Source organism: Cydia strobilella, chromosome 1 (assembly GCF_947568885.1).
Source record: "Cydia strobilella chromosome 1, ilCydStro3.1, whole genome shotgun sequence".
In the NCBI taxonomy this organism is placed as follows: domain Eukaryota; kingdom Metazoa; phylum Arthropoda; class Insecta; order Lepidoptera; family Tortricidae; genus Cydia; species Cydia strobilella.
Window position 1 is genome coordinate 35364929 of NC_086041.1, and position 24776 is coordinate 35389704.

Genomic DNA, 24776 nt, shown 5'->3' on the forward strand with positions numbered 1-24776 from the left:
CGATATCGTCCGGCGAACTGATAGTCTGTGGGCCCCTTTATACTATGTAGTGATAGTTGCCTGAAAACTCTCTGATATGAACCCATAATGATGCCTACAACGGCAGTGCGATACAACCTCCTCAAAATGGCAAACTAAAATCACTCTTCCTACTGTCATCGCGGCACTGAATTTAAATAACAATTTAGCGAGGCAATAAAGTCGAGACGTGCACTAACTGCTAATTGTTCCCAGCTATTTAATAACTGTTCTTTCGTTCTGAAAGGGCGTAAGTGCGGTAGCGAAGGCATTTAAATACTTGTAATTATGGAGGAATAACAATATTCGTATTAAATGTTTTGATTATGGATCGTTTTAACACATTCGCGGACACGAATGCTATAGCATTCGCGTAGTTTCTTGTTTCCTTTGGCCTGTGACACATGAGGTAACCGCCCGTGAACGTGTTAAGATTGCATTGCATGGTTAATAACTTTCGGGCTGATTCGAACTTTAAGACGTCAAAAATTTGCTAAAAATACGGTATTGATCGTATATATGTGTCAAAAGTGACGTTTTTGTTTGAAGAAACGTCACTTTTGACACTGACATATCCGTTCCATGTCAATCAATCAATTTTTCAGGTAGTATGGCTCCATCGATACTGTCGATGATTTCGCCAACGTCAAAGTGGGATCCACGTGGGATCGAATTAATATTTCTTGATTAAAACATATCGGCCATCGGCCATAGCCAGTGTACGGTAAACAATAAAATTATGGGCTTCTTGGGCTCTAGCCAGACATGGTTAGAGGAAGAAATACCAAATGCTCTTAGAGCACGACGTTGTTCGGTGGTTGTATGGTGGTATCTTTAGCAATGTTTGACGTATCTTGAAGTTTGAATCAGCAGGTAAGCGCGGTAGGAATTAAAATACTTGTAATTACGGTGAAATTAAATTAATATTAAATGCTTTAATTATTGATGAGTCTCTAAAGATTGCGTTGCATGATTAGTCTCTTTATATAAAATACTATATTATGTAACTAATAAAAAATAAGGAATACGAAAATATAAAATGACAATACGAATGGTACAAAACATTTCATTTTTGACAACCGGATTGGATATTTTAACACTAGAATCTTATTATTTCAAACATATTCTACAATCTAACATTATTTGATGTAAGTAATATAGAAAGAAAACAAAATGTTCTCTAATGTCATTACGAGTATCAAGTCTCATTGACTTGATCCCTACAGTTTTGATATTTTATTTGCAGTGTGACTATTATAAAATCAAAATAAAATTGCTAAAATCTAAATGCGTTTCAAAACAAATATATTAGGATGTTACAACAATACCATATCCGGACAGAAACCACATGCATTCGAATCAGCCGTCGCTCTCGCACTTTGAAGAGAATACGTTAATTCGTTGTGTCTCTCTCTACACGTCGTTACAATCTAAAGCCGTGGTTTTGTACAGTCGCTGCAGAATTAGTTCAAATAATAAAATATATGTGAATACATTAAGTTTATATAACCTTTTATTTCGATAAAATCTAACAAAACTCGCGCGCCTAGAAGATGTTGATGTCAACGTGAGCCAGTCTTCTCCGAGACCATGGGGACAACGCCGTCCTCGAAACGTCGGAGGTAAATTTAAAACTTATTTACGCGATTAAGTCCCGTCGTTGTGAATAATAATGAAAATCTTGCAAGTTGAATTGAGCAGAAAAACATTAAGAAACTTCAGTAACGATCAAGCTGTTTTTAGATTTTTATGTTTGAGACTGAAGATGACCATAGGAATACTATAATGAAACCTGATAAATACTTCTAATGCCGGATGTACACACTCAGGTTTCGGACGCAGAACGCAGCGCGCGGGTATCGTGACATTCGTGATCGCTGTTTATGCACTGTTAGTGCTTTTTCATCATAATTGCTCGAAAAAGACCTTATTTAATGCAAGTGTACTGAAGAGTAAAGGCCTATATTGTACCCTCGGGAGTTATGGATTGTGAAAAAAAAGCTACAACTCCCTAAGGGAGTTTTAGATTTCTTTTTTAATTATGTCATACGAACCAAGTAGGATGTAAGTAAATTGCTTTGTTTAAAGTCAAGGTATAAAGGAGTTTTACTTTTAAAATGCTGACGTTTATAATTTAATATTTTTGTCTCTGTTTCAAAATATTTAATTTGATTAATTTACTAAAAATACATGAGTTAAACAGTAAAATACATGAGTTAAACAGTAAAATACACGAGGTAAACAGTAAAATACATGTGTTAAACAGTAAAATACATTAGTTAAACAGTAAAATACGTGAGTTATACAGTAAAATACATGAGTTATACAGTAAAATACATGAGTTAAACAGTAAAATACATAAATTAAACAGTAAAATACATGAGTTAAATTGTACAATACATGAGTTAAACAGTAAAATTAACTTAATGTAAGTAAGACTCACGACATTTTGTTCGTTCATCTTAGGTTTCTATTAATTCTATATTGCATCACATAGTAATTTTTAGTTATTCCTATAAAAGTAGGCTCCATTGCTATACCCTCAGCGCCCAGAAGCCAGACAACCTTTTGCTTAGCTCCTTTCCCTACCGACTTTACCAGTCTGGTGTAAAATTAATTTTGTTGTGTTTCACGAAGCAGATTTCATTTCTATCATGCCGTTGTATAATGTTTTGCTCAAATAGATTCATTAGAATCTGGCTAGCCCTTGTGTATTCATAATGTGAAAGAAAATGTGGGAGGGATTTCTGTATACGTTTAGAAACTTATTAAGAATATTTAGCATAACTAACCAGCATTGTACTTAGTTAATATATTTATTTTATTATGATTCTTAAACAAAAAACTTTTGTTACTCATAATATATACTAAAGCTTACCTTTTGATTATGAATAATTGAAGGCATGTTAACAAAAACAACATAACTAACAATTTTTGCGGATTTGAGTTTTTGGTATCATAGCATTCGTCTAAGCAGGATCTACACGTAGAGCAAAAGATAGTGTCCAAAAATGACCCCAATTGTCCAAAATCAGTAAATCCACTAGTTAATTAAGATAAATCTGTACCTCTCTGATAGAATACAAAACATAATTTCTATAGAAACTTGTTTATTTTCTTACAAAAAGAACATAACTAACAAAATTTGTATATGTATTTATATTGTTTATTTATGTAGTTTATAAAGGTATTATAGTATATAAATATTACTAGTTTGTATATTGGCGTTAGTATTAGATTTTATATTTAGAATATATTTTTTTTTCGCATCGCACTGCACCCACCTTAACAATTTCTGTTTGGCCCAGTGGTTGACTGGTAGAGAATGCCTCAAGGCATTAAGTCCGCCTTTTGTACTTGTTCTTGTGCAATAAAGTTTAAAATAAATAAATAAATAAATAAAATTTTACAAAAACAACATGTGACGAACTTATTTTTTATTTTTTTTCCAAAAATACTGGTCTTTGAAATTTGTAATCGTATATTTCGGAACTATTGGCCACTTACTAATATCACCTATACAATGTTTATGTCCAATAACTAATATATAAGAAGATATTTAGTTTTTTTCGTTTCCTGTAAATTCATGTCTAGTGTAGTTATGTTGTTTTTGTAAACATGCCTTCAACTAGTTTCTGGCCGTAATTTCGTCTGCGTATAATGATGATTTCCGTGATATTATATTTCCCAGCACTAATTATCTACATACCAATTATTATTATTACGAGCCTATTGTGTCCCACTGCTGGGCAAAGGCCTCCCCCCTCTTCTTCCACTCCTCCCGGTTTTGAGCTACATCTGGCCAGTCGCTCAAAAAGGAGTCCAAGTTATCCCGCCATCGCCGACGAGGTCTGCCGGATCCCCGGTTTGACTCATGGGGCACCCACTCTGTGGTTATTTTGGCCCACAAGTCATTCGGCATGCGGCAGACATGACCAGCCCAGTCCCACTTTAACTTGTCCGCTTTCCGAGCTACATCTATTATTTTTATTATTTTTATTTATTATTTTATTTGGGTTTTAGAGTTAGCAGTTTTTACCAAATATCATATAAATCTGTTAAGTTTATGCGTGATAAATAATATAAGTAGGGATTTATAATGTAGTAGTAAATCAGGATTTTAGGTTTGACTGGGGTATGTAGAAAAAATATTTTGTAAAAACTCAATAACATTGCTATTACGTAATAAGTTTTACAAAAAAATACGCATGGGTATTTTACAATTAGGCCGAGCAACAAGAACGTATAGAGGGAAATGCTTGGAACACAATTTTTGACTCCATAACTTTGTTAGGTGAACATATCAAGTCTCAAAAACATAAGATATCTAAAAACTTGATAAAACAAAACTTGTAACAAATTTTATTATTTATTAATCATCTTTCATTTTATATAAGCAGTCATTTCGCTAAGACGCATAGTTTACGAGATATAATCGAAAAACTAAAAATATGACCTTCAAAACTCCCTCTCCCCCGGATCAAGGCCTACGGCCGGGGACTTGTGATATGTTCACCTCCTAACTAGTCCAAATGAAGTTGCAGTCAAAAATTGTGTTCGAAGTTCCTAGCATTTCCCTCTATAACTTTTTTTGAGCATTCGTTGCCTGGCCTAGTTTCTTAGTCACTCGGATTTTTCATTTAAAATAAGAATATAAAGACTCATTTTGCGTACCAATTGTATAAGGTAAATACTTACACGTGTCACATAGTAATTAAGTTCACATCTTTCCAAATTGCCTAATTTTCTAATTGGTCTCATATGCTTTCTATTAATCTATGTGTTATTATAAAAGTTGTTAAAACTGTTTTACCTATCAGCCATTAACTGCAACATCGATCAGTTCCCATATAAGTTGCAGTTGGGTTAAACGCATCTCCCAACATACCACCGGCTCAAAACCGCACGTCCGATCGTCGCGAAAATTGTACAGTCGCCATCAGATATATCGGAGCGGCCGAGGTGTTCACAATATCTGAGCACGCACTCTAACGCCCTGACAATAGAGGCGTGTTTAGATATTTGTGAGCGCTTCGGCCGCTCCGATATATCTGATGGCGACTGTAAACAACAGAATTCAAACACTACAGCGCTGCAATTAACTCTATTTTACTCACAAACATCGCTATTTTACTAATAAATCGCTAATTTCAATTGTTTGTACTGGTATGGCTACGCGGCCGGTGAATTTGAATCATGTTTGATGGAGATGGTATGCTGATGGATTGATTGCAAATTGTTGTTGCGCATATGTTTATTGTACGGTGAAATTGCAAGCGCTCATCAGACGGGTTAGGGGAAGCCCCAACAGTCTTCTGCAGGTCGTGGCCGGGAGGCAGGACAGCGCCGTGCTCGGCAGGTTCAACGAGCTGCATGCTCCGAGTGTGCGTGAGCCTCGGTGAACCGCGCGCCACGGCTCTGTTACGCAGGGCTTTTAGCTTAGACCTTTGTTGTTGTTATTAAGTAATACTAACTCATTTTAGTTGTAGTATCTTAGTTTTTTAGTATTTAGTATTAATAATTTTAGTTTTAATTTTTAGTTAAGAACTTACTAACAATGCTATGGACCTATGAGTTGTCTGAAAATAAACGCATTTTACTTTATTTTATTTATTTAATTAGTCTAAAGAAAGAGACAAGTTTTTTGAAACACTTGTCAACTTCACTTGTATCTAAATAATGCAGTAATCCATACTAATAATTATAAATGCGAAAGTCTGCCTGTCTGTGTGTTAACTCTTCACGCTTAAACCGCTGAACCGATTTAGTTGAAATTTGGGATAGAGATAGTTTGAGTCCAGGGGAAGGACATAGGATAGTTTTCATGTCGGAAATGTTTTTATGTCACCCTAAAGAGGGTGAAACGGGGGTGAAATTGATATAATTAATGAGTTGCCTGTTAATTGATGTAAGCAACTAAGCATAATATGCTCAAATTGAATGACTGCCATTAGACTTTATCCAAGCGCTACACTCACTTCAGCTGCTGTTAAGAGGCCGGTGTCGATTTGAGTCGCAAAAATTTAAAATTGATAGATTTAGTCCGTGAAATTTTACACCTTTTGTTACCTAATTGAAATAACAAGTACTGGTTTCTATTAGCACGTCTTCTTATCTTACCTTTTATCAGATCAGTTTTTTGAAAACAGACTCACTAAATTAGTAATGTTTGCTTTTCTGATGGACGTTTAGGTAAACGCGCGTAAAGCACTGATTTTGTCGCTCTTATTTGTAAATTTCGTAAAGTTTGGACGGCTAAACATGGTAATTTTGTATTACACATATCCTGTACTTGAGGTTTATCAGACTACATTTCTGTTATTATGACTTTGAAGTAGTGTAAATGAAAGTTAGACGAAATCAATTTTCTCCAGAAATTACTTCAAAACAAGTGACAATTTCTCTGAAAATCGACTTAATTTCAACGTAATTTTGATACTTAAATAATCTACAACATTTGCTGAAACTATACTTATACATCAATTTGTATATTTTACCACCATGATTTTTTGATGATTTTTTAAAAACTACCCCTTCTCTTCATGCATTACCGGTGACGCACGCTCGCGACCTCATTATTAAAAGGCAAGATGAGAAGACGTGCTAATAGAAATCAATACTTGTTATTTAGATATTACGTAACAAAACGTGTATGATTTCAACGACTAAATCTATCAATTTTACATTTTTGCTCCAAAATCGACTACGGCCTCTTAATTCCAAGGTTCATGTAGTAGTCGGATCGTAATGAATTTTTGCATCTATAACCATGCAATATTTTAGTAGCATCTTCTGTAACTACTATGGTTTTGCCGTCGAGTTTGGGATCACTGGATTCGTTATGACAATATCTTAGAGCCATACATTGAAAAAAAAAAAAAAAAAATTGTCGTACTCATTGACTGATTCAAAAATAACTTAACTAAGTATGTAACAGAGTAATAAATAAACAAATTTGAATAATCTCTTAAAACTGACTTAGTTGTTACAAAACGACATGTGGGCTGGTTTAACAAATTATTCACAAGTCTCAATTTTTGTATAATAATAAAAAAAGAGATTCCTCAGATCCATACATTGTTAGTTACAAGACACTTAAAAAACTACATTTTAGTAACTACCTAATATTAACAGGTTACATAAAAATATTTATATGTAGTAACAAAATATTATTAACAAGTATTAGCATGTAAAAATTTGTTTTTAATAAATACATATACTTTTAGAACATAATATCATTCATCCCATTCATTATGAGAAGTAATATCTATTAATACGAGTAAATAATCTCGTTATATTAAGTTAATTGTTTTTTTTTTTTTTTTTTTTTTTTTTTTTTTTTTTTTTTTTTTTTTTTTCCTAAATTTAATTCCATCGAAAGTCGAGGGCGTCACGAATTCTGCCCCTTCAATATTAATAAAGATGATAATCAAATTGCTGTTGACACACATTTTAGTGTAAACATGGAGCTGTGAGGAAAATTAACATTGTTGATACGATCGCAACGACATGGTGGTTTGTGGTGTGGAAAACTCTATTTTAAACATGTATTGTGTTTTTTGGTCACTAAAAAAGGGTTCATTAGAAAAAATAGGATTGAGAAACACCAATTGGGGCATTTTCTGTGAAAAGGGACCTTATTGTCGATGGCGCTTACGCCGCACAGCGCCGCGCGGCATTGTATTTATATCGGAGCATCTTTAATAATGGCGTAAGCGCCATCGACATTAAGGTCCCTTTTTATAGAAAATACCACAATTAAGCCCCATTTAGACGGACAAGGTATTTGGTAAACCGACTGAATTCATTATACTCTGTTCTTGTATATTTAATATTGTATTTAACTGACTAAGTACGGTGCAATTTTAGTGCACTCATAATCAATTAAATATATCAAACATCAATGGATTTAATATCATAATCTGATTCACTCTGTTATCCGATTGGTCACCCATTGGTTGGATTGGTGGTTGGGTGGCTCGGTCTACCCCACAGAAATAAATATACCATAGAAGACGCAAATGCATCTACTTCGCGTGTCCGAACCCCGACCAAGAGTCGAGGTTGACCGTCGCTCTTGACAGTCCACGCCGCCGGTTGTCGCAGCCGGACGTCCGTGAAAACTTAAAAAATGCTTAGTTGCATGATAATTAACTGCAACAGCCCAAAAATTGCCAGCACCCAAAAGCAAGAATATATGTAAAATTATATTATGCTTAAATTTTGTATGAAAAAGTCGGCACGCTTGGTTTCAATCGTGGTATTTGCGTCATCTAGCGTATATATTAAATCTGTGGTCTACCCTATATTTTGTTAAGGATCTTGTCATCTTGTGGGCCTGCAGCAAGATTGTTTAACGCGTAAGCGTTATAGATGGAGATAGAACTCCTATAAATTTCGATGTTCGCGGTAGCCCCTCCTGGGACTTCAGAATACTACTAGCTATATGCATATCTATACTTTAGAGAACCTTAATGGCAACCAATAGGGTATGTTTTAATGATAAAACTTCCATGATATAAAGACATAGTCCAACAACTTATGCCCCCGTTGAAGGTCCCCGTTATTGAGTGGAACATGTCGAGCAATGTGGTATTTTCTATAAAAAGGGACCTTATTGTCGATGGCGCTTACGCCATTATTAACGATGCTCCGATTTAAATACAATGCCGCGCGACGCCGCGCGCCGTAAGCGCCATCGACAATAAGGTCCCTTTTCATAGAAAATGCCCCATATTCAACTAAAAAAATACGTGAGTGAGCCGTTTTAATATATTTAATAAGGTATGTATATGTATACATACCTGGCGAAGATTTACATACTTATCTGTAACTCTGCTTTCAATTCAACGTAATAAAAAGTTATTACGAATAACCCTCCAGCCACTACCAGGTTTATTATTAAATCATAATTCTCGGCCATAAAACTCCCCGTTTACACTTACAATGTCGTCAAAAGCCTAAAACCGCATATCTCATTCAAATATACCATAAATCCAGACAACATGGTCGTAATACGCATATTTCCGATTTGATACATGATAGAGAGGTTGATTCTGATTAACCAATTTGTTATGGTTTTGATCACGACTCACAATACTCACGGGCACCAGTCCAGTAAGCGCGAGATGTATAATAAGGTAAATACGGGCACTCGTGCCTGAGGAAGGATTCCCAACGAATCCGAAACGTCGCCAAAAGCGATTAAAAACAATAGTGAGTGAAACCGTACTGATCTAAATATTTTGAAATATGTCTCACGATAGTTTAATTTCAAGGTAAATACGGTTAAGTGTGGCTGCGGGGTAAGTGTGTATCTGAACATCATACTGGGGCTACATTTTGATTAGTGTTTAGTAGCCACTAAACGCAAGTAGCAAATATATAAATTCGCAATAAACACTAATCAATGTGTAAACTGGCCCTAAATTGAAGGCCATCTACACTTAACACGCAGCCGCAATTACCCGATTTGACCTTATTGATTGAAACTTACGATTTTACGCATTATTATTTACTTATAAATATAATAAGCGTAAACGAATATCAGCGGTTGAAAAATGGAAATCGTTAGCTTTGTACTCTAGTGTGCAAAACGTTCAAGTGGATAAATAAGATCAAATGCGGGTAGTTAGAAAAACCCGCGCAGCCTGAGGATGTTGACGTCCACTCCAGGCAGTCTTTCTTCGAGATCACGATAATATTGTCGTCTTCCAACCGTCTGAGGTAATTTTTTAAAGATTAATCATACGCGATTAGTTAAGTCCCGTTGAAATAAATAGTTATATGACTATTAACATACTCGTGCATCGATGCATTTCCCTCGCACCAATCAACGTTAATTTATAGTCAAGATCAAAACCGTATCAAACTGTAAAATCAGAACATGCCTCAGAAGTTAACGACTCATCAAATGCCAGTGTTGTGACTTATTAATGTGAGTAACGACGGGCTATCGATGAATAATAAGTGAGGCGATGTAGAATGTCGATGATGCGGCATGTGCGTGCTGGCTGATTGGACGCTCAATCTGAATGTAATCGGTTGGATTCTTAGGTAATATTAATGTAGGTACATATATATTATTGATGATTTAAGCGCGACCTTTAATAATTTATTTGTTTTTCATTTACACTGTGGCCCAAGAAAATTTAGTTTTTGTTCAATTTTTTTACACGTCTTTCGCGTCAATTTCAATTTAAATATCATTAAAAATTTAATCTAATAATTATTTAACTGAAAATCTTTTAATATATCAACTTTAAAATATTTTCCTTTGGCTTTGATACACTAATGCAAACAAAGGTTTAACTAATGCAAATATACACAGGAAACTAATCTTTGTCGTAATAAAAAAGTATTAGGCCACCTTGAACTCGATCGCAGTCCATCTCGCTCGCACTTATGTATTGGTGCGATAGAGGGAATGTGATCGAGTTCACGCACAAACATCAATATCAAAATAATAATAATAATAAATCTTTATAATTATTAATATCAAATGCCTACTCGCGGTACCTACAGCTACTTATACACATTTATGGAATTTTAATCATTCCATGTAAAATACAATTTATAACATTCTCTGATGATTACTTATTTCTGTTTGCTTTTCAAAAAAAAATGCCGAAATAAAATGAAATTATAATAATATTATTTTTATTTATAACTTTTAAATGTTATTATACAAAACGAGGGGCTAATAAAAAAAAGTGCACAACATAACAAATAAGGTACAAATGGCGGACTAAATGCCTAAAGGCATTCTATACCAGTCAACCATCAGGCTAAACAGAAATAGTAGTAGGTGCAGGCATTAAACAAAAAAAAAGGAGAATAGGTAACTTAAAACAAAAAATATAGCGATAAATTATACACAATAACGAAAATAAACTTACATATACAAGTAAATACTATAATTAAGAGGCCCCGGCAAGCTCGGCCGAATTTCACCTTCCCATATTAAAACTACTAAAACTAAACTTCGTTCTCATTTTAAAACTACGTGTTGGATTGTAATGAAACTGCACATACAATGATATGAGGTATATCTAGGTTGGAAATTAGCTTGTATAGCTATAGTATATAAAACAATCGAAATAGAGCAAAAACAAGTTTTGTATAAAAAACTTAAATTAGCTGTATTTTTTTACTAATCTGAAGCTACATAAACTAATTTCAGACCTAGATATACCTTATCCTATTGTAAGTACTAGAGCAATCTAGTTAGTCGTTTTAATATGAGAGCCGGGGACTCTTAAATAAACTTACATGTATATTACTTTAAGTATCGCCGTTAATGAACTGTCGCCTGCGGTATTTCCGGACCGATATGACCTTCAAACCTTCAAGAAAAGAGCGTACTCCTATCTTAAATGCCGGCAACGCACTTACAACCCCTCTGGTGTTGCGGGTGTCCATGGGCGGCGGTAATCGCTTACCATCAGGTGATCCGTCTGCTCGTTTGCCTTCTATTTCATAAAAAAAGTACCCAGTGGCAATAATACTACGCCTTTGATATTGAGTTTTTTTTTTAATAATTTTAACATGTAAATGAGGTCCAGTTATCAAAACACGAGCAACTCGAAGCTAAGATTTAATTACTTAGGGTTAGCACTTGCTAACGTATTATCATAAAAAAATAGTATTATTTATTACAGAGCAAATAAGAATGGATTTATTGCTACTTTTTATTTTAAAATATGCTTGAAACCAAAGAAATTTTCTTCACGAATCCCAAACACGTCTAAATGAGTACATCAGTTAAAAAAACAGGAAACTCGGCGGAAATTACTGTTACTATAACAACGCTAAGGAAGAAATTTATGGCTGAGCACCTAAGAGGAAGCTTGAAAACGCTCGCCCAAAAGAAAATAACTAAAGGCAAAAAGGGAAAGGTAAAAAAATGACTGAATTATTCTTTTTATCACAATTGCTCGAAAAAGATCTTATTTCATGCAGGTGTACTGAAGGACTAAGGTCTATGTTGTTCCCGCGGGAGTCATATATTTGTAAAAAAAAACCTATAACTATAGTTTGTTTTATTTTGTTTTATTATGTAACTAATTCATACAAACCAAGTAGCGTAAATGAGTTTTAGTTTTAAAATACTGACGTTTATAATTTAATATAATTTAATAGCAGTTTAAAATAATTTTACATAATTTTTAATTGTGGCTGAATGTCGAATAGGTCTGTGCCTTCGATGCGTAATCTGTCAAGAAATGACAATATGGCGAACGAATGTTTGATATGTCACCGTATTTAATAATTTTTTCGCTTAAAATTGAGTTTCTTCTTCACAAGTGTGATGAAAAGCATTGTGTTTAACTTCGGGGGCAAGAATATTGCAAACTAGGGTCTTTAATTTCCTCCAGCCTGCGGCTGTCGGGAATTACCACCCTCGTTTCGTAAATTTAACTTACACCCCTCGTTGCACAATGTACTAACCGATTAACTGTCTCAATACCAGGGGAGTGTCACTTCGTAATTTAGGTACATTTGGCTGGCGCGCCTCCCGGGCAGGCGTATGGCAATGGGCTGCCGCTCGACTCGCACAAAATTGAAAATACATAATGAATAAATCTATAGCTATTGTTCTGTTTACGGATGTGTGAATAAACGGAAGAACAAGGAAGCAGAAATAACATTTTTTTTAAATTCTGGACTATATTGACCGACATATTTTCAAAGGAATAAGTACTTCTGTGGCATACCTACTTCCCTGAGAATCAGACATACTTCCCCGGATAAAAAAAAAATATGTTTACAGAATCAACGTTTGTAATTCCTTCATATTTATCTTAAAAATAATAAATCAGTAGGTATAGGTACAAAAACTTGTCAAGTAACAACCCCGTGCCGACACTCGCAGCTCGATTATAAAACTGCGGCACGCAAAGAAGATTCACGGTTCGTGCGCGGTTATAAGTTTCAATTTTGCTTGCAGGCGGCGAGTATAGGTATAATTTTATACCTAAATCAAACTTTTGTGAAGGAGTGAATTTTCTGTACGGTAGTACTATTCGTTATTCTGTGTCAATACATCGAGCCAAATGAAACTTTAATTACCATTGTAGCGCGCGTACATTAAAAGATGATTACAACTTTAAATTACAGATCGTAAATGTCCCATATTTTCCGATAACATTGTCAGAGTATACAAACATTAAGAAAAAAACGGGCTCGTTACAACACTAACATAGTTATTACACGAAACACTTATTTTAATTACACGCCCACGTGCCTATTCGGTCACGCGAGTTTCGGACAATCGATATCCAAACTATGCGTAACAGGGTCCCATCACTACCATATTCCGTGTTTAAGTTTGTGTGATTTCCCCGGGGGGTCGGGATGGCATTCGAAAATCGTCACCGGCTGTGAATTATTGAAATCGATCGATTGCATTTTAATAATGAATACTTGCCGTTACCGTTCAGTTTAACGACGGCGTTATTGAGTTCTAATTATGAAAATGTTGATTTAAAATGATATCTGCAGTAGAACTAGGGTCACCGACATATCTCGCAGAATTGCAAACCTTAAGTGGCAGTGGGCGGGGCACATTGCTCGCGGAACTGATGGCCGGTGGGGCCGGAAGGTTCTGGAGTGGCGTCCGCGTACCGGAAGACGAACTGCCGGTAGGCCTCCAACGAGGTGGAGCGACGACCTGGTGAAGGTCGCGGGAATTCGGTGGATGCGAGCGGCACAGGATCGGTCGGAGTGGCGAGCCTTGGGGGAGGCCTATGTCCAGCAGTGGACGTCTATCGGCTGACATGATGATGATAATGGATGATGATTTAAAATTATAACCAAATTTATTACAAGTTCCAAAGCCGAATTAGGCTAATTCTGCATGGCATTTGCAATGACAAAGTATGGCGATGTCTTCATATATCAAATTTACTATGAAAATATTACGTTTATGACACACTCAATTTGTTCTGGTGCAGTTAGCTTACATGAACTCAAAATTTGCACATTTCAATACGTGAGCTATAATTTGAAAGTCAAGTAATTTAATATACAGAAAGCGCTGGTGTTTTCGTACCTAATATTAAGGTAGATAAAAATATTAAAAATGTATTAAACATTTTAATATCACTAAAATATTTTTTATCAGTCAACTATAGGTACATACATATTCATGGATCTCGATTTTGGGTTTTTGAAACATTTAACAACAACATATTTATGGCATTAAAAATATAGCATGAATTGCGCAGTACCTATTGCACATTTATACTTCCTCTCTAAAATTCTCTCAGCTCTTTCCAATCACAGAAAAAAGCTTAAAAATTCATGAAAATATTTCAAAGGCAACGATAAATAACTCAAAATGTCCAGGCGCACTCATTGTGGGGAAGCTTAAGGTTAAAAATGGAAACGAATTGAAAACGGAACGAATAAAATGGAACCGGCGATTAAAGAGACCGGAGCTGGCTTCAAATGAAAAAAAAAAACCGGTCAAGTGCGAGTCGGACTCGCGCACGAAGGGTTCCGTACCATTACGAAAAAAAATAGCAAAAAAATCACGTTTGTTGTATGGGAGTCCTATTTAAATATTTATATTATTCTGCTTTTAGTATTTGTTGTTATAGCGGCAACAGAAATACATCATCTATGAAAATTTCAACTGTCTAGCTATCACGGTTCATGAGATACAGCCTGGTGACAGACGGACAGACGAAGACGGACAGCGGAGACTTAGTAATAGGGTCCCGTTTTTACCCTTTGGGTACGGAACCCTAAAAAATGGCGGAATAAGCCGTTTACTGACGAGATATGATTCATGCTATAGTTCATTTTTTTAGCATTAGAAAAAAACTACACGATTTTGACGTCTCTCTTTATCGATAAACGCTTTTGAAAAATAAGTCACAGTAAATATGCAACAATTATAAAACATATATAATCATTTTAATTCTTAGGAGTTTTAAGTTTTGATTTTTTTTTATGTATTGTACTTTATAAATGTGTGTTGACTTTATATTTAATTGAATTTGTTTTTCTGTAACGTTGACATTTATGTTAGTTATTTATTTATTTATTTAATCTTTATTGCACAAAAGAAATACTTATAGTACAAAAGGTGGACTTAATGCCAAAAGCATTCTCTACCAGTCAACCTTAAATGTTATAAAAAGAAAATACAGCTTAACCAAAATTTCCACTCGTTCTGTATGTAAAACTTCTATTCCATTTTTTAACAAGCACTGCAGTAACGTCTGCGAATGATACTATTAAGCATATAATAAATTTAAAAGTAAAAATTACTGCCCTGGGTGAGACTTGAACTCACGGCCTCTGGATCGATACTTCAGCGCTCTGCAAACTGAGCCACCAAGACCTCATCCGTAGTCAGCAAATCTTCCCACTATATGGGTCTAGGAGACCCTAGCGACATCTACCGTAAGAGCGTTACACTTCTTAAACGGCTACCAAAGTTCCAATTCATATTGGAAATTCTTCCGACTACCGATTGGCCCATAATATGTATTTAACACTGATTTAAACTTTCACGATTTTTACTCATTATTATTTACAACGACGGGACTTAATCGCGTAAAATAAGTTTTAAATCCCGCGATTTTACGCGATTAAGTCCCGTCGTTGTAAATAATAATATGTATTTATATATCAAAATGTACTTTCGAATAGGCCCCTTGGCCTCCAGAGTAAACAAAGAGTGGAGCGGGGTACCCAGCCGGTTGCCCATTCGGCTGAAAAGTAATTGCTTTGACGTGCGAGTAAGTCGTTCGTAATAACTGTCTGGGTATCACGTAAATATGTGCAGTTTCGTAATGGGTATCGACGTATCATCACTGGTACATATTAGCAAAGATAGATATAACTCCGCAATAGATGGATACAGTCTAAGGAAAAAACGTGCCTCGAAAATCAAGAAAATTTGATTCTCGTTCAGAGGGCGCTACTAGTTTTGGCCTACAGTCGTATAGATGGCGTTGACGGTTTCGTTTGTTATTTAACAATTTTAACGCATATCAGTGAAAGAACATGGGTCAAAATCATAAAAATAATTAATGCAAATAAAAAAAATTCTATCGTATTTTTATAAATCTTCATTTTTAATTTTAAAGTATGTCGACAGATGGCAGTGAATTTACTGGGGTTACAAAATTTACTATGACAGTACCGCTCTAGTATAAGTTACTCTATGATATTAGCTTTCTTTGGGTGGCGTGTTGATTTACGTATGTCAGAAAATTGTGGTTATAAGTACAGTCAAGGGCTCCCAAAGTTTCAAAAATATGTGTACGCCCTTACACCTTAGACAATAAAGTCGTGTTCACATAGTTTTGAGCCATTGTCTGCATCGATATTTTTGCCTTCGACTGTACAATCAGCAAAGAAGCGTATCAGACTATGCGTCAAAAGTATCAACCAATTTCAATTTCAATTATTTATTCATAAAATTTTACATACCACCAGTTAATTTTAACAAATTTAATTATACATAAATATATTGGCTGAACACATACGCTAATCCACACGCGTGCACTCGCGCGCGCACACACACACACACACACACACACACACACACCCACAAATTTAATTAATTTCATTGTAATTTAATTTTAATTTTACCATTGTCTGAAAGCTTAGCAGAAATAGATATCTATTATCTTTTTTATGCCACGTCGGTGGCAAAAAAGCATACGGCCCGCCTGATGTTAAGCAGTCACCGTAGCCTATAGCATGATGAAATGATGCAGATTGCTGATACTTTTGAACGTCGAGATATATCTCTGTTTGGAAATGTATTAAAGGGTAGCAGATACTATTGGTGCGTTGTTTCATACGCTACTATTGATACTGAGTGTAGCTAGCTTTTGTTTTCTAGAAAAATCTCCGCAGAAGTAAGCAAAAATATTTGACATAAAATTGAAATAATTCCAACTAGCCCGATTATTATATAAATATGTATATAAATATGTATAGTATCTATCTATGTATGTTTATTTGTATTAAGTATATGTGTAAGTTTATCAATATAGTTTATATTCATTTAGTCTTGGTTATAAATTAATTTAATTTAAAAGTCACTGCACCTACTTAATCTTTCTGGTTTAACCCATTGGTTGACTGGTAGAGAATGCCTTAAGGCATTAAGTCCGCCTTTTGTACCTTCATGTATTGTGCAATAAAGCTTAAATAAATTAATAAATTATTAACTGAGACTCATTATTTACTTCGAAATTTTACTTCAAAAAGTGCCTCATTTGGAATCCCATGCATAACAGAACTATAGAAATTTAGTTTTTAAAATTAAAACAAAATACCAACTTACTTTTTAGTGAAGATAATATTGCAAAATAACATTCATGAACTTAATTTAGATAAATGCAGTGAAAGACAAACAAAATCTTTGCTTGATGAGCACATTTAAATAACTTATACAAAGGAACATTTCGAAATGGACATATTTCACCCGAATCCCTGCTTTACCCTAAACATTAAAAGGCAAAATGCGATGTAACAGAAAGCGAACCCTTTCTGCATGGATATCCTAAAGACCCTGGACGGTTTCTTTGAAAATATGTCGGTTGCCAAATTATTTGTAAGGGTACAGCGTAATTCTAATTAATTTATTAGGATGTACCCTACCTTAATAATTTCATTCGAACATGCCTTTTAGTAAATGTTACATGAAATGAAGTTATAATCTCTTGAGAGCGGTTTACGTTCGTGCTGGTAGTATTTATGCCTCCATAAAAGTTTTATATTAACTGAGAACTTCGTTAATTTTTATACGGTGTTAGACTGAAAAAAAAAAATACAAGAGCAATATAACACTTTAAATTCTCGCGTTTTGTACACATAATTAATGTCATTACCGGGTCTAACGCGATTAAATTTCATTATTTTACCTTTTTTCGACGTTTCAGCTAGGTTGCATGCAGCTAGCTGTCACGGAAGACTGACGTCCTAGCAAAATGTCAATAAAAAAATAAATAAAAAAAATTAGTTTATTTACCAAAAAATTATACATTGTTTTATTAACCTATGATCTCCACACTAGGCTAGGCCTGTCTTGTGGAGTCAGTTGAGACAATTCCAATTTTTTATTAAAATCTTCCTACGCTGAAGTTTTGACATTTTGCTAATACTAGGTGATACATATAGCTTAAAGTATTATATAAAAATAAAAACTTTTATTTTTATATAATACTTTAAGCTATATGTATCACCTAGTATTGAGAGTGAAATTAGCTACAGCTACCTAGTTGAAACGTCGGAAAAAGGTAAAATCATGAAATTTAATCGCGTTAGACTCGGTAATGACATTAATTATGAATACAAAAGCACTTGTATTTTTTATTTGTTGTAAAAAAAAACGTAATATTTAGACAGGTACGATATTTGTTATGGTACCAGTAAGTACTAGTTACTGGTACCATAACAAATGCTAACATTCTATATAAGATGATAACAGACGTTTCAGCACAATGAAAATGAACACCGTTTTTTCCTCAATTTTTCATACATTAGTTTACGTATTTCGCTTCTAGTAACAAGCTATTTATCGACTTTTGATATACATTTGTATTTGCAAAAAAATACATCGTTAAATACTCATTTTTGATTACATTTATAAGAATTATTCTTGATTTTTTAGTGTGCACGGCGTGTTACAAGTTTTGTATGATTCACGGTTAGTTTCACTAGACAACTTAACTAGACTAGACTAATAATACAAAAGGTAATCACGGTCTATATCCCGGTCTATATAAGTAGTGTTACAAGTTTTTCAAGCCAAAAAAACATTAAAATCCAGCAATTACAAAGGAAAGTTAAAACCTAAAGCGGGGCGGGACAAGAAAGCTATATGGAATGCTGCCAGCTTGGGCGGCCCACCGGTTGCCAGCAGTGGGACGGGTCAGGCTTGGTACTGGCTTAAAAATCCGCACTAGAGGCCCATTGGCGAAGTTGGAAACTTCAATTACAATTCAATTCCTTCAATTTTAATTGTGCTTTTTTATTCCTAGCAAAGGAATTTTGTATTAACTATAAGTGGAAACTCTTTTGGCATTTTTTCTAATTATATATTTTACCTATTGTATTATTATGTGCTGTATGTTTCCCTAATAAATAAATTAAATTAAATTTCCAGTACCGGACATCGAAAGTACGCATTTTTTTTTTCGTTCGCATGTGATGATTCTTGCAAGAAATTGCATTCATTAGAGGCTTTTTGGCCAGGCTAACAGAATTTTCTAGTGCTTTGTTATCGACTTTAAAAATCGATTATCTTACCTACATTCGATAATACGTACTTAGTAAGTATTGTTTATTGTTGTATAGTATAGGTACATGTTACGATTCTAAAAGTACACGCAATCTGTTTTGACCTATTTCTTAGCTAAAAATAATGTTTAGTATTTGTACTACAAATTAAAATAACTACATCACATTTTACATTATGATTTACAATTTGACATTAAGTTTAAATGTCACGTGTCATAATGGGACGAATAATTCATAAAAATAAAGGTATGGCAATACGTAATGTATAATATTCATTATCCTACTTATATGTTCTGAGAATTACTTCAGTAAAATCACTTTCTTTGTATTATGTCTTAGAAATAATTGTAATATAATATATAATATCAAATATGTATTTAGATTTTAAAAGCACTAACCGTATTTTTACTAGATTCAGCTTAGTTAAGCTACCGACGCCATTACATGCGCACGCGATCTCTCATTTTCCCACGCTGTCAAATGCTAGGGATCGACACCTGCGCTAGTGTTGTAAGTTTCGATTTTCCGGTTAACACTAGTAATGCTACATTATTGCATCAGGCAATTGTTATGATAGCTGTACCTGTACTATACTGTATTATAAATAAATAAATAAAATAATAATAAGTAGATAAAAAATGACATTTACCTCCTCTATTTTCGCTGTCCGCCGGCTTCACCTGTATTGCTCGGTTCATCTGAAAAAAAAAAGAATATAAAAAAAAAATATTGGAAATTCTTACACAAATTGACTACGCCCAGCAAACTCAAGATAGCTTGTGTTGTGGGTTGTGGGTAGTACTAATCAGACAACGATAAATAAAATATATAAATACTTAAATACATAGAAAACACCCATGACTCCGAAAGAAATATCTGTGCTCATCACACAAATAAATGTCCTTACCGGGATTCGAACCCAGGACCACAGGGCGGACACGCTATACATCAAAAATCACGCGTTTCTATGTGTGAACGGCACGTCTATACACGCGTCATGCGTCATAGTGTAAGTTGCTTAAAAATACTACTGAGTGGCCGGCAAACGGCCGTCAATCTGCTGTCGCGGGGCGAGGTAATTCGAGTCAGGGCGGGGCGGTGCGTGGCCGTTCTGTATAATAATACTATTACTTATTCTGTGCCCAGGACCATCGGCTTCATAGGCAGGGTTACTAGCCACTAGACCAGTCCGGTAGCAGAAATATCGGGAGCTCATGGAAATTTAGAAATATTAGGTTAATGTGATATTTGTAGAAACTGGTTGCGACTGTCTTGAGAAGCCACAGTACTGGCAGTAGACGAAACTTTGTCTAAGTCATATTTGTGTTGCAACGATTCTACGAGTTGTTTGCTTAGTTTTAGGTACCTATGTCAGCCGATCAAAACAGACCTGATGTGAACATTGAATAAATTTCTAGTATTACACTTTCTTGGTACCTACATTTCAGCTATAGATCTCTGCTAAATTAATCCGTATTTTTGACATTTAGATTTTTATCCTAGAAAGTTTCTAGACTAGTATTTTTTTATACAATTTTGGTGTTTGACGATCCTTTTGTGAAATTCTTATTATTAAGTTTGACATATCTATAATAACTGCATCAATAAATTGCTCTGATATTTAGATTAAGGTAATATTTGTAAAACTTGACAATTTAAAAAGTGCTTGTTGCTAGGCCTATTTGAATAAAGAATATTTTGACTTTGACTTTGACTTTGACTTAAATAGTGATAGGTTTTGCCTTAAATAGTGACAAGAATTGGTAAATACGTGGTAAATACCCAGTTTTAAATTGTAGTTATACCTAATATAAGTGACTTGAAATAAGAATTCTAATATATCACCATAAAATGATTCACAGCAGCAACACCAACACACAAATTGCGTTAAACATGAATAATGCAGGCTAATCATTTGCATTGTCAACTCGGAGACAAATTTGGCATCAATGAATGGCGAAATTGCATTTGTTGCGTAAAATAACCGATGGTTTGGGTACGCAAACGGTTTCCTAAACGCATATTTTCCTTGCCGCTAATCTTCTTTTTGCATTTTAGTCAATATCACCATCACCATCAGGCGGGCCGTATGCTTGATTGCCACCGACGTGGTATAAAAAAATATAAGTGTAAGGCCTGAGTGGACGCTCGAAGCGGAGCGTTCGGCGGGGCGTGCAGCGTGGCGTCGGGCTCACAAGTGATTTGAGCAGCGTGCACTAAGGCCGCTTCTATACGTTTGCATTTGTTTAACATGCACGCCGCACGCCCCGCCCCGCTGCACGCTCAACACGAGCGTTCACTCAGGCACACTTAGGCTGCCTTTCTACTGGGGCGGAGATAAGAGTAGAAGCGCGATATTCAACCAACAGCATTGAATTGGTTAATTTATTTTTACTTTTTAGAAAATTAGTTTTGAACAAGTAGTAGTAGATTTTATTTCATCTAAACGACTAAATAGAGCCTCTTCAAGTAGTTAAACAATAAAATAAAGTGAATTTAAACTAAATTGTTTATCAAAAAGTAAGATATGTTAACTTAAGTAGATTTACCCAGTTAGCAAAGTGACGTCAGCGACGTCATAATGACGTCATTTATACGTTATAATGACGTAACGGACGTCATAATGACGGATAAATGCTACCTGGGTATGAAGCATAAAATCCGGTCTTGTCCCGTGTCTTGTCTTTTTCTAGTATATAAATGAGTTTTTAGCAAAACTTTTTTATTGGTACAAGCTTTTATCGTTCTTTCCACAGGCAACTAATACTCATCGATTCTAACAACCCCAAACACAATTAGGTTGCGTTGTATTGAATTCCTCCTGTCTCCATCATCAGATCAGCTCGATGGTACCAAAATATTGGTAAAAAACTCACTAATTACCACCACAAGTTCTTAGCCATAGTGAAACGTATTATTAACTGCCTAAGGTTGATTTTTGTTTAATTATTTTCTAGTACTTGGTGAGTTTTGGTTGTCACCTGACGATATGTGACATTTTCAACTAAAAGGTACCACATTGTCGCTTGTCAATAAGGTTGATTTCAAATTGAAGCTACATGGAAATAGCTCCTTATTGACAACCGACAATAAGTACCCTTTTGATTGAGAATAATAATAATGTATTCAAATTTTCAGTTTAATCGAAAACATTGGAGTGGGTTAAATTTAACTTGCAAGATTTGATTACAGGCACACAGAAAATGGGATAGATCAAACTAAATAAAATTAAATACAAGTAAAAGATGTAGGTTACATTTCTATCCAACTCTTCTTCTTCTTCTTCTTTTAAAATTATGGCTTTAGCCTAGTGGGACTATTTCGCCAGTATCAAGGTATTAAGAGGTTTAAAAACTACAAAAATTGTACGGTTGTACAAGACAGTGTACGGTGATTTGTTAGCTCTTGTAAATCGATAGCTAGACTTTACAAGAAGCACGTGGACTACCGGCCGTTGACTCCAAGATGGTGGTTAAACGCGCTTCAAAATTAATTCTCCATTCACTGCACACTACCATATTAGTTTACTGTATAATAAGCTATCGATATTACACTTTAAACAATATTAATGAGCGAAAAACAAAGTAATTAATCACGATGCTAACTATCAAGATGGCGCTCGAACCGGAAGTCCTCTATCCAACTCTTTGCTACAGCCGAACAAAAAAGAATTATATGACTTTGGCACATCTCAAATCGTAGTCCAACAACATATTCGCGGCATACACGAGCGACCGGAAATTGCGCCGCGATATTTGACTTCAAGAACATTAGTATTGCCCTTATCGGTGTTATTGTAATAGTAATCGCTACCCTTTGTGGCTGGGGAAATGGGAAAAATTAACTGCCTTCTTCAAAATGGCAACAATATGCAGGTTTTATGAATGGTAAGGCGAGAAGTAAAACGGTCAAGTGCGAGTCGGACTCGCCCACCGAGGGTTCCGTACTTTTTAGTATTTGTTGTTGTAGCGGCAACAGAAATACATCATCTGTGAAAATTTCAACTGTCTAGCTATCACGGTTCATGAGATACAGCCTGGTGACAGACAGACGGACAGCGGAGTCTTAGCAATAGGGTCCCGTTTTTACCCTTTGGGTACGGAACCCTAAACATGGTGTTATTGCCACAAATTAAGTACCTAACTGTAATTGTTGTGAAATAAAACTATGAAAACGGATTTAATCGCGTATATTGAATTTACTATACTATCAAAAGTAAGTGTCAAAGGTGTAGGTTTAGAGCCGGCGTAGCTTTGTCGCGTATATCTTTACTTGAAAATAGTTGTATAACTAGCCTTATGAACCGATTTTACATGTACAACCAGCCTTAAAGTTAATAGTTTATTATGATTCTTTACTTTTGTATGTGGGTATTTTTGCACATTGTAGCTTTTCTTCAGTCACCCGTTGACCACGAACGATGTAAAGGGTTCGAAACGTCGGGATGTATTATAAATTCAATATACGCGATATAATCCGTTTTCATAGTTTTATTTCATGAGTAACTGTCGCGGTAACCGAAGACAATATTAGGTACTAAGGCTAGTTTAGCTAAAACTAAATCGTTCCGCCATTTTGAAAATACTAATAAAATCGTATATTCACTGTAAGAGGCTTAAAACAAAACACTCGCTCAAAACGTTTACACTTGTACAGCTTTCACTTGTCTAGTTAAGCTTCCATAAAAGCCTCTTATTTTTAAATCTAATAAAGCTTCGCTGAAAACCATTTCGCACCTAAAGCTTTTTGCTTGTTATTTAAGAGGGAAAAATGGTGATGTAATTCGAATGCATTTAGAGATTTTTGTGATGATTCAACTGTGAATCATTTTACTAGCGAAGTGCTCTAATTGTGTATGTGGCATATCTCTAAAGGCCGGGGGACTAAACCGTCTGTCGACAAAATTGTAGATTATTAAAATTTGCTCGTATGAATGGTTGGCAGTCTATAGAGTACTCATATTTTTCTGACAACTGCCGCCGCCATATCATGTCAGAAACACACACATAGAGGCACCTTCAAAGTGAGACCTAGATAAACTACAGAAGAGCCGTCTGCGGCGGTAAGGACACGTTATGAGGCGACCATCCGACCACATGACCAGAAAGTGCTAGATATCGAAACTAAACCCCGAGGACGAGGGAGACCCCGAATCACATGGATGTCCGTAGTAGATAAGAACCTCAAAGAAGCCCAAGTCAAGAAAGAGACGACCCAGGACCGAGGCGCCTGGAGACGCATGATACGGAGGGCCGACCCAAAATAAAATGGGAAAGGGCCAGGCAAAGACCAACTGGGGAAGTACCTCCACCTTACAGAAAACCGCAGCCAAATAACACTAGACCCTACTCATAGTGTTGTGTTCCTGCCGGTAAGTAAGGTTGCCAGAGCTCAACGAGGGAGAGGAGTATTAGGGTCGGCAACGCGCGTGTAATATCTCCGGTGTTGCAGGCGTCCATAGGCTACGGTAACTGCTTACCATCAGG

At 35.3% G+C, this 24776-nt stretch overlaps 1 protein-coding gene and 1 long non-coding RNA gene across 4 annotated transcripts in view; one reads left to right on the forward strand and one right to left on the reverse strand.

The window, feature by feature from the left end:
- LOC134745227 (CUGBP Elav-like family member 4) overlaps positions 1-24776 on the reverse strand; it is a 329485-nt gene that overhangs the window by 290398 nt on the left and 14311 nt on the right. For all 3 annotated transcript variants that reach the window (XM_063679225.1, XM_063679232.1, XM_063679238.1), the window contains one exon: positions 19940-19988. In XM_063679225.1, coding sequence (XP_063535295.1) covers positions 19940-19988 — 49 coding nt within the window. Of the gene's footprint in view, positions 1-19939; positions 19989-24776 lie in introns of those variants that run through there.
- Positions 1990-12279, forward strand: LOC134745412 (uncharacterized). Its single transcript, XR_010128174.1, has 2 exons — positions 1990-2037; positions 12054-12279. It is a non-coding gene; the product is annotated as an uncharacterized LOC134745412 (long non-coding RNA).